Source organism: Marmota monax, unplaced genomic scaffold, assembly GCF_021218885.2.
Source record: "Marmota monax isolate L192 unplaced genomic scaffold, Marmota_monax_Labrador192_F-V1.1 WCK01_AAM20220418_F8-fsc00090, whole genome shotgun sequence".
NCBI lineage: Eukaryota > Metazoa > Chordata > Mammalia > Rodentia > Sciuridae > Marmota > Marmota monax.
In genome coordinates, this window is record NW_026695219.1 from 2586593 (window position 1) to 2598777 (window position 12185).

The 12185-nt window shown below is 34.4% G+C and overlaps 1 protein-coding gene across 4 annotated transcripts in view; it reads right to left on the reverse strand.

Annotated features, from left to right (window-relative positions):
- Rgs7 (regulator of G protein signaling 7) overlaps positions 1-12185 on the reverse strand; it is a 490322-nt gene that overhangs the window by 20963 nt on the left and 457174 nt on the right. For all 4 annotated transcript variants that reach the window (XM_046432465.2, XM_058575197.1, XM_046432467.2 and 1 more), the window contains exons 13-16: positions 11581-11691; positions 9716-9841; positions 4863-5049; positions 1762-1851 (exon numbers count right to left, since the gene is read on the reverse strand). In XM_046432465.2, coding sequence (XP_046288421.1) covers positions 1762-1851; positions 4863-5049; positions 9716-9841; positions 11581-11691 — 514 coding nt within the window. The remainder of the gene's footprint in view (positions 1-1761; positions 1852-4862; positions 5050-9715; positions 9842-11580; positions 11692-12185) is intronic.

Sequence of the window (12185 nt, forward strand, 5' to 3'; positions counted from 1 at the left end):
TCCTTAATATTTTAAGCCTAAGGAAGAGCTAAGGTAAGAATGTAGAAATGCATGCATTATCTTTAATAAGGAAAAGGATACATGGAACAAAAATATAAAAAAAATATTCTTAGTTCCTTCATTTTATATATCATAATGCACACTTCTTTCCAAATCTTAGTCTGACACAAATTGTAGTTCATGCGTGACATCTTTATCTACTCTACAAAGGGCTGGGACAGAAAGATAAGCATGAATTTCTGTATTTGAATAAAGGCAATACTTTTGCTTTTACATCTTAGAATGCATGGTTGGTAATGGCTCTAGAAATAGGAAAGCTGCAAAAATTTCATTGGACTTAATGATTTGTAATTCCTCGAAAAATAAAACTTACCACATTCTGTGCAAATTTCTCAAAAGATGTTCTGCGATCCATTGAGTTTCCAGACTTATATGTGTGGGTTGGGGTAGGGTGAAGGGAAGTAAGGGAACATTAAAAAAAAAAAGCAGCAAGAAAAACAGAGCAGAAAAAGACAGAATGATGAAATGATGCAATGTTAAGTCCATATTCTGAATCACAGGCCCCCGAAGGTAGGAGAGTTGCCAAAGGAGGCCTTTGGCCACAGGATCTGGGCACTGTTTTCATTAGTGCTTTTATTTTAAACACCAAAAGCTCTTATGCAAACAAAATGGTATGATTCCAAGTAAAATCAAATTAAGCAAATATGTGAAGCTTTTATGCAGATATTTGCAAAGCTTAAGTATTCAAAAATTTCATGTTATACATTTGGAATTTTCTCATAATTTTCTGTCAAGGCTAAATTTTTGTAGATAACATTATTAAATCTGTAAAGCATTGCTGTAGAATAGACCTTTCCATAAGGATGAAAACTTTATTCAACACTGCCTGATAAAACCTTTAGCTTTGGTTATTGAACACTTGATATTTGGCTAGAATTTTATGGAATTTTATTTAATTAAAATTAAAATTTAAACAACTCCATGTGGTTAATGTCTGCTGTATTTGGACAGGGCACACAGAATATCTATTTCCAGATGCAAAACAATGCACTTTAAAAAAATCTCATTAGACTAAATGCATGAATTACACAAAAAGTATAATTTAATCTCAGAAGTTCAATAAGTTATGGACTATTTTAACATTAAAAAGCAATGAATAATGTTTATGTTTATGTTGTATACTCTTTTATATTGATCACATTAGGACTTATGAACAGTAAGACTTTGATTAGAAGCATTAATTGAATAATGAGGTCTCTCTCCATATGTGCTTGGCTACCATCTTAAAATGTGTAAAATTTATCACAGGGATACTTAGTAATTTGGAATAAATGCCAAGAGACAATGAAAACATAACTACATTTTGGCAGCTATCATTGAAAAAAATAGGTCTATTTTTAGTTGTGAACATGCATTCAAGCTTTCCAAATAAAGCCCTTTTCAAATTTTTGACCCTGTTCCTTTATTTATTATAATATTTGATTTCCTTAAACTAGGCATGTAGAAGATTAACATGAAACATGAAAACAGTTTCTAATATATTTTATAAAGCAAGAACATCTGCAGAAACAAACAAAAAATAATACAATAAGCAACCAACCAACAAAAACAAAAACAACTTAAATGGCCCTTATAAAATGAAAGGATTAGGGGAGGGTCTTGAAGTATGTTCACTTACCATTAGTTTGATACCCTGGGCCAAGCAGAGGCAATTAGTCCAAATAATTATAACTGAGAACTAGCTCAAGAAAGAACCAATACCTTTTTCTTTGCCTGTAGAAGTTCCTGATAGGCACTGGATCTTATAAAACGTGGATATGAATCACTTTTCATCAGTTTGTAAATATGCTCCTAAAAAGAAAAAAATGGTTGAGGTGCTTTTTTATTATTTTTCAAGAAAAGTGAAATATTACGATAAGAACATAAAATGTGGTTAAAGAACAAATTTAGTGGCAGCTAATCATAGTAATGACAATGCTAATGAAAATACCTATGTTTACAGGACATTTATATCTTCCGATTCATTATTTGATTCATGGATACATGTTTTAATTGGTTTGGGAGCTACTGAGGAGGAAAATCATATCCAAGTCATGCTTTTTTAAAGATGGAATCTGGTTAATGGTTAATGGGAAGTAATGAAATAACTTCGAATCACATTGTTGATTTATACCTAGCACATTTGAGAATATAAATAAGTCTGCTATCTTTTAAAATTACTCCAGGCCAGAAGCAGATGTTGTGAAGTCAAGACTGAGTAATCATCCTAGATACCTTTGGCCTCCACATTTACTGGGAGGATACAGACAGTCCAGATGAATCATTTCCTTGGTACAAATTACATGGAAAGTTGTCATCCATACCTACTTTGGGTCAGAGCTCAAGTCCAAAAAAAATTTTTTTTGGTGATACTAATTGCTAAGTCTCCAAATTCATTCTCTTTTTTTCTCACCCATGCATAGGAAGATTAGGTAAATATCAGATCACTCATCTGCAATAAAACTGCAATGTTTGATTTTGGTTTTCTTTTTCCAGTTCTAGGCAGCAAATGCAGGGCCTTTCAAATGCTAGGCAAGTGCTCTACCACCAAGCTACACTCCCAGTACCCATTCTATTTTAGTGATGAATGCTGGAAGAAAAAGAAGTCAAACAAAGAAAAATTGTATTCATCTGATTCATACTTGATCTATTCCTGGATGATTCTGCTCTGGTCTGTTGTAATTCAAGAAAGATTAAATGCTCCTTAGTCTTCCCAGTCTAGAGAAATATCAGTCAAATATATAAGCTATTTGAGAGTCACCTGGATGTCTGAATCTTTTCTTTGAAGAAAATACATATTTTAAAAAATGACTCGTTTGGTCTTCATTTAACACACCAGTAATAATTTGAAGTTATTCAGAAATCACTAAATGACTGTCATGATTAAACCTCAAGATCTAGCCAAGGTCAAGCTTTCAGAACATGGTAAATTTGGAAGTGTATTGGAATTTATTTAAAAGTAGAATAATTCCTGGTTTTGAAGTTAAGCATTTGGGGATTCAGATCCTGCCTTTCTTAAGATCAATCACTTATAAACAACTTCAATTTAAGATCAATTTATTCATTTCTCCAATTCTTAATTCTCTAATTTATAAGATAGTCTTGTTATGAGGATTAAAGGAATGATAAATGCTTAGCAGAGTTTGGGGTATGCACAACAAATGCTCAAATACACATAAGCATAGGCCAGGGAATCTTCTAGCAAGCACAGGCCTATGTTAGTTAATTTAATCCTCAAAAAGCCTGAAAGAGGTTGGTGACCAATATTATGTCCATATAAGACATGAAGAAACTGAAGTGTGGAGATGTGCAATATTTCTAAGATGTCACCCAGCAGAGTTCAGATCAGGACCCAGGCAATTTAGCTCCAGAGTCTTCATTGTTAACCATTACATCACATGTCTTCTCGCATAATAGCAGAAACTTCTAGTATTACATCTCAACAACAGGATAACACACATTTGGCTATACACACACACACACACACACACACACACAGGAGTTAAATATCTGAGCTTAGTTGGGAAAAAAAGTAGACTCTTAAGATCTGGTAGTAATGTTTCCTATAGATGAATATTCCTTTTCATTTTACTGGGGATTCTATTAAGGAAGAATATTTTTCAATGACACAGATAACAAAGAAATGTTCTGTTTAAGACTTCAAGAAGAAAAAAAAAAGACTTCAGGAAGGGCATTCCAAACATTTTACACATTTTATAGACAAATGTCCACATTTTATCTTGAACCTAAAGAAAGATAAATCACAAGGGAAGTGATCATTAGGACCAGAATTTTCATTCTGCTCTCTGTCATGTGTCTCTGTGAAATGTAATTATTTTTACAGAGGAGACCATGGCTGAGACATGTGGGATGGGGGTGTTCAGTTAGTTGTTAAAATTTGTGTTATTTTACTACACATTGGTTCATTTCTTTAAACTAGAGCCAAGAAGAAAGTTATTTTCTACCAAGAATAGAAATAAGGAAGAACATTTGTGTATCTTACTATCAGTTCATTATGTTAGTAATATTAAAAACAAGAAAATTTTCAGAGCTAATATTCATTTTAAAAGAAGTAGGGGCCATGAGTGTGACTCAATGGTAAAGCACTTATTCAGAATGTGCAAAGCCCTAGGTTCAATGCCAGTAGTGCCCCCCTCCCCCAAAAGAAGAAGTTACAAAGCATACATGTTCTTATTTTTCAGTTTTCTTTCTAAGCACCAATACTTTTCTGGAGGAAGTAGAAATTCTAATTAAGGTTCAGAGAAGAGAACACCAAAAATTTATCTTAGAAGTTAAAATCAATTTCCTTTTTTGTAGACGGAAAATTAGCAAATGCCTGATCTCTTATTTAATTTTTTTCAACAAAGACAAAATTTGTTTGACAGAAGGTTAAGCAAATTTTGAAATGACCATTCATAAATACTGAATAATCTAGGCATGTGAGAATCTCAAAATCTCCATATTGAAGACACAAAAACGTATGGTACCAAGGTGGGGGTCACCATTAATGTTTGCTGAAATACTGGGTACCAAATAAGGAAGAAAATAAAGTAAAACTTTTCAAATACTTCAAGTATGTTTCTTCATGAAATTTTCTTATAAAAACCTATTCAAATTTAAAAAAAATTCCCAGGATTTAAAAAAAATAGTTACTTTAAAAATACATTTGTTCTTTTCTAGATCAGTGACAGTTATTTTGCATATAACCACCTAAATTGAAAATATTTAAAATAACTGCCAACAAGAATGAAAATAAAATGAAAGTTTCACCACTGTCCATGTCCAGGAGAGCTTCTGTGACATGAGGCCTGTTGTGTACCAACCTGAGCATCTTCGAATGTGTATCGTCCAGGTTCCTTCACGTTCTGTGTGGTTTTGTCATAACTCTTGGAATCCAGATTGATGGCACTGGGGGCTCCTGGAGCCAGAAATTCTTGCCATATTTCCTGAACTCTCGAGGGCACTTCTCGAATAGGCCTTTTCTTCAGGTCCTCCACTGCTAGCCAGAATCTATGCAAAATGTGACACTGAGCTTTTACTTCAATGGTTTATAATCTGAAAAATTCTTGTAATATTTACTCATCATAAACCTCATCGTGATTCCTAATAGAAAATTCACTTTCTGAGGGATTGCAATATTAGACCTATATTGGCTTTTCCCCATAAGTTATATGCAAAGGTAAAAATTTTCTTTGAAAAGAAATACAGAAAACCTCTTAATTGATTGTGATTAGAACCAAATCTGAGCTCTAACATTATTGAAGCAACGTAGCACTTTTAGAGAAGCTTTTATTAGAAAGGAAGAGGAACTGGGCTGGGGATATAGCTCAGTTGGTAGAGTGCTTGCTTCACATGCACAAGGCCCTGGGTTCAATCCCCAGCACCGCCCCCCCACCAAAAAAAGAACTTGATTTCTGGTTGGGGATGTGGCTCAAGTGGTAGCACGCTCACCTGGCATGCGTGAGGCACTGGGTTCGATCCTCAGCACCACATAAAAATAAAAAATAAAGATACTGTGTCCACCTAAAAAAAAACTAAAAAAATAAATATAAAAAAAGAAAGGAAGAAAAACTAGAAGGGAAGGTGTGCTTACAGAGCTTCTAATGGGGGGTTGTGTTTAAAGTAGTATATTATTCTGTATTCTTTGGATCTTTAGTCCATTTCAGGAGAGGCATTCCTGCTCTACTTGGTAGGGAAATTACCACAAAGCTTTCCTGGAATTAAAAGAGGCCTGGACATAAAAAGAGAAAATGCTCCAGCAGGAAATATCAGGTAATTAACTAATTTTAATATATGAGTTACAGAGTGACAGCGCAACAAGCTTTTCTATGCGATTGTTTGAAAGACTTAAATTTGCAGAGGCATCAGAGCAATTTAGAAGCCAGAAAAATACATACTGGTTTACTTCTGAATGTATGTTTATATAGAGAACATTTATGCTGAAGGAACACTGAAGTATGTTATGGCTGAAAAAAGCAAATAGCAAAGCATAATAAGAAGGTGTCATGATGAATTATGGGTTTAATTTTTAAAAAGTTTATCTAGGTTATTTCAGTTAGATCTAGAAATAATCTTGAAAAGATTAAAGTTCATATTGCAATAATTTGTAAATGGAAAAAAAATATGTGATAAAGGAACTGTGAGGCTTGTTATCCCCAACAGGCACAATATCATTCTACTGATATATGTGAGCATGAAATGGAGAATCCAACTACAGAAGTGGAGGAAATTTAGGCTGCAGAGTCAGGAGAAGCACAAAGTGATACGCAGTACCTTCCTCTCTACTAAATTTTAACATGGGCATTAATGAAAGGTCAGAAATCAGTAAAAAGTCACTTGAATTACAATTAAGAGTATCAAATACTACTCAGACTATTGATTTTTCAGTTTTCATTCCCCTCTTGTTTTGTTACAGAGATAATCCAATGTGGACAAAGCCTTAAATATGAAACAGCCATTATTACTTTCAGAAAGGAAGGATCAAGACTGTGAAGTCCTATAGGAATACCATGTACAATCTGAGGCTGCATGAGTGTTGGAATTGACGCTCATTTAAGCTGACTTCAGCATATTTTGAAGACATCAATCAAAAGAAAGTCTCAATCCTCAAAGTACTAGTAGTGAAAAAAGACCACTTTAAAGGCCAGAATCCCAGGAAGCACATGAGAATCTCTTAGGAAGAGTATAGGCCAGACAGTCTTGGAATGCTGAGCAGGAAGAAACCCCAATGCTAAGGCTAGCACACGGTTGTAAAAGTGGGGTGTCTAAGAAAACTCTTTGAGATATAGTGACATCTGAAATGAAATGGACCTGGAAATAAGGAAAAAACTGTGAAAGTGTAGAGATGTTGGTAATAGCACGTACACTGATACGGGATACAGGTACTACGTACCTGTTTACCATATACTTATCAATCTGTATCTTCAACTAGTCCCCACAACTCCATAAACTAGGTGCTATTATTTCCCCCACGTTAGAAGAGGAACTGAGCATATGAAGATTAAGTAATTTATTTAAGCTTGTCCTCCATTAGTGGTATAGCTGAGGTTTTGTTTCTGGAAAATCTGTAGCAGATGTCAGGCTCATAACCACTCCTTCTCACTGTCTCCCTAAGAGCATCATTGCCTTTCTTATCCCCATCAATGCTGTAATTGTTTTAATAGCTTAGTAGAATGGAACAGGCTCATTTAAAATCCTACATTTTAAATTTAATAGTAGCTGGAATCTAAGGAGACTTTTTAATGTCTTTAAGTGAAGTCTTGCTTTCCTCCTCAATAAAATGGAATAACAATGCCCATCTCCGTGAAGTTCCATTGGATTAAATTATATAAATTTATGTAAAGGCCACTGACAAATGCCAGGTATATTTTTAGGCACATAATGATAAAATTTATGCTATTTATATATTTCTTTAGCATGTGCTTTATGCTAGAGCTCTGCCTGAAAAGGGAATGAACAAAACACATATCAGTAGACAGCAGAGGGTGTATTTAAGTAACATGTGGTTATGGATAAGCAGGGTTTCTTCACTTTTTTACTGTTCTAATGTTTGAAGAAAAAGCTCATGTGACTGGCACATTCCCATGAAGGGTAGGTCCCTAGAAGGCTGCTGCTGCTTAGAAAAGATGTACTTAAATTTATTTAATTCATAGTCCTCTTGGCTAAGTGGACCCTGGCATGTGATTCAGATAGTAGGTGAAAGCAGGGTGGGACTCAGATTTGGGAATCAGTGGACAGTAGCTTGGTAATGGTTTATTAAAAAAAACCACGAATGCTACTTACATGCAATATGAGTTTGCATAAAACCAGCTCAGACATATTTTGTTTCTCTCTAAATTGAGGCAATAATACTTACATTGTTGGGATTATTAGATGTGTGATGATCAGAAATAATGAAAGGCAAATAAATGTAGCATAATATGATTCATAGAAGTAGCAGATATAAAACATATTCTGGTGTATGTTAGGTGTTCGAAATTCTGTTTGCAGTTATATCTTTCAGTAATTCATTTATCTATACTTAACAAGGAAACATGATAGGTATATAGTAGATATTCAAGGAGTATATACATATGTGTATACATACATAAAAATATTGACTATTTCTTATATGTAATTATTTAGTATGGAAATCAGTATAGCATGGAATTAAGACAAGAAATAGTTAAGGCTTGATTGAACTAAGGAATGGGCAATGATTCAATTCATGTGTGAAGCAGAATATTCACATGGTACTCTCTTTTCTCCAGAATTTCTTCCTTCTTCCTTTCTTGCTTGGTTATCTTCTTATCAACAGCTGTCAGCCTGGAAGATATTTCTCCTACTATGCCTTTGCCAACGTCTAACTCCAGGTTAGGCATTCTCCAATACTTCTCCTATCTAAACATCCATCATTTTGTGTTGTGACTGGGCAATGCTGGTAAGGCATGTTACTTATTGCCTCATCACAAATAATTATAATGTCATTATATTTTCAAAAACTTAGAGCAAAATTCACCCTCCCATTCTCTAATATTCCAAAAATATCCTTTTTTCTTTATTTTGTATACATTCTTGCTTCAGTAACTAGTAATATGACTTAGATATACTAAGTATTATTAGCAGGCCCAATAAAACTATAATTGCTAAACTTCAGGTCTTGCAAAAGCCCGGCCAGAAAGGATTCCCATAAACTTGAGCAAGAATTGGAAAGTGCTTCCCAACAATGCGTGACAGCACTCATAGAAAATTCCAGATTCTGTTTGTGGTCATTCTGCTCCATTCAAGAGACATCTGTCAATGTTCTACATATTTCTGAATGGTTTGTTATCAATGTTCTACATATTTCTGAATGGTTTGTTATTAGTATCTGTTAAATCTCCTGAAAAGAATGTGACAATGCCTGGCACTGCTTAGTTCCAAGGAAAATAGATGAATTTCACAGGACTCTGTAAGTCATGGGAAAGTAAAACTAAGGTATGAGGTTTCAAAAGGATAATGAATAAAAGAACGCATGCAAAAAGAGTTTCTTGTAGTGAAAAGTTATTACTCATTTAAATGATCTTAAATAGAACTATTAAAATCCACTCTAATGTCTCCTTTTAAGAAATGATATTTTCAGGTGCCCTTTAAATTAGAAAATTTAAAAATACATAAGGATGATGTTTACAACCAATGAGCAGAACACATGTCTTGTCTAACTAACAGTCTTTAGGGCTCTTACCTGTTGTGAAGCTGTATTTAAATGAGCAAAGTAAATGAGCTGCCCTAGAGCTTTGTCTCAAAATATTTGACATAGTGTTGACTCCTTTCTCCAACTTACTTGAGAAGTTATACTCACAGAAGGTCAGTACTGATAAATAGGTGATATGTTTTAACAGCATAAATACCATTGGCCATTCTCCACTTCACCAAACATGGCTCTAAGTGCTACACTTCTTTGTAGAGTTCATTTCACAAGTACTGAACTTATACAGTTAAAAATCCAGAGACAATGTAAAAGTCAGTTATTGTGAGGAACTGATAATACTGGACAGCTTTTGTCTTTTCCATCCCATTAGATGGCAGAAATTCAATGTGTTCATAACATCATTATGATGTTGGCAGAGTGTAATTGGTTTCGTGAGTCCAAAATAACGCAACATCAGAGAGAGTGTTGCTCTGGCTTGTGGTGTAAGAATCAAGCAGTGTATCTTACCTTAAGTTTTCTGAGCTGAATTCTGACTCTAGAAATTTAAGGAACTGTTCTCTCCCAACTGGGTCTTTCAATGCCTCATCCATGCCAAAACCCCATCGTTTTACCCTCTGTTGGCTCGGTTCTTTGCTATAGAAGATAAAGCCAAATATAATCCTTTCAGTACAACTACTACTTTCTGTTATTAGGTTTGTCCTCAAAATCATGTATGCTTTAAAATTCCATTTCTTAACTGATCATTCAGAAGAAAAATAAGTATCTGATTGATGGTTCTTAATAAAATCATGGTGTATTATAAGTAACATTAATATCTAACATTTATTAGGTGAATTAGGTGCTAAGTGGTCTAAATAAATTATCCTATTAATTTTTTTCCAGTACCTTTATAAGTACATTCTTCTTCTTCCCATTTTATAGATGAGGAAATGAAGGCATGAAGAGAGTTATAACTTTCCAATGTCAGACAAGTAACAAGGGGCAAATATCCAGACATTCTTGTATTAGACCCCCATTTCTTAACCACTAACAAATGCATAATGGGGGAATGTGCTGGTGGTGTGTGTGTGAAATGCACATGTATCCAAAATGACATACCAATGTATAACTCTGCTGTAATTAAACATGTGACCTATTCCTGGTGAGTCATGACTTTTGGGGATTCCAGGTTCCTCATATGTAAAATCTATAACTTGTGGCTGAGGAGTCTGGACTCATCGAGTGTTTAAGATCCATGGCTGGATATGGAAGAAAAAGAAGGTCCATAATGCAATCTTGAAAGGGGTTAGAGTACTAATCCTCTCTGTATAAAGAGACATGCAATGATCTTTGCATGACTGCCCAAATGGATATAGTATGCTTCTCCTATGGAGTCTTCAATTGTGCTTTAGTTTTCTTAAGTCAGTTTGTTTTTTAGTGTGTTCATGGTGAGTTCATTTTGTTTTAAAGCTGAATTTATAAAGGTCTACTTGTATTAAGCTTAATTAAGTAAATAGGGATTTAGCATTATTTTGCTTGAATACATGGGCCTTTTTGGCTATGTGGATTTTCAAAGAAGCTAACAGCAATGAGCTAAATTTCAAGAACTGAAGATTTGAAACCTGACTAATCCAGCTAGAAACCTGTACTTCTAATTTTATAGCAGTGCAAATATTTTTTAAAATTAAATTTATTTTTATATTGATACATAAAAATATGAACAATTATACATATTTATTAGAGTACCCCATGATATTTCAATACATGTATATATCATGTAATGTGTAAATCGGGGTAAACATCTATTTCATCAAATGTTTATCATGCCTTTATGGTAAATACATTCAGAACTCTTTATTTTGCTTCTAAGAGATAGTACATAATTTTTATCTATAGTCACACTACAGTACATTAGCACACTCAAACTTATTTCTATGTAACTATAACTTAGAACCTGTTGGTGAACCTTTCCTGACCCCTTTTCTCCCCAGCCTCTTGTAACCACCATTCTCAACTTCTCAAGTTCCATAAGATCAACTTTTTTTTTTTTTTTAATTTCACATATGAGTGAGAACATACAATACTTTTGTTCCTATGCCTGGCTTATTTCACTTAACACATTGATCTCCAGTTCCAACCATGTTGTCATGACTGACAGATTCCATCCTTTTTTTATGGCTGAGTAGCATTCCATCAACAATGCAAATCTCAATGCCAAAGCAAATGCCTGGGTTTGAAAACCTCAAGCAATATCTTGAATGATAATGTTAAATCATGAATCAAATGTAAAGAGTAAAACCATCATTATAATTAACCAATTACAGGGTTCTTCCTGTTTCACAAAGTCCCTGAAATAAGTGACATATCTGTGAGGAAAAGAAAATGTCACTTACCTTGCTTCAAGTTCCCAGAAAGTAGTATCATCAGACAGCCATGGATTAGAAGGGTCAGGTGGCACAAGAAATGGGTCGTATTCTACATACTGTTCCGTATAACTTAGTAGACTAGGGAGGAAGAAAAAAAAAATTTCCTCAGTTTTTCTGGCTGAAGTTATACCCAGTCCAAAGAAAGAGAAGCAATATAAAAATTCTGGGCCAAAGAGTCCTTTCCCAATTACAGAATAAAGCCCAATGGCAATTTTCATGTTTCAATAACATGCACGCAACAACTCATTGGGCTTTTTGGTGGACAAATTTAGTTAAAGATTCCTGTCTTTATCTATCCCACACCTGAGCTATTAAGTCACTACACTTCCATTAAAATGAAGCAACATGGAAGAGGTCTGCATGTTGAAGGGCAGCAGTAAGGGTCTGTTCCAATCCTTTGTTAACCAGGAAAAGGGATTAAAAGGAAATCATTGCCAAATTTAATTACAGGAATGAGGCAAAAGGAGAATCACTGACAAAAATATACTTTTAGAAAACATTTACATTTGTTTGGTCATGATGGCACACGCCTGTAATCCCAGCAACTTGGGAGGCTGGGGCAGGAGGATCAC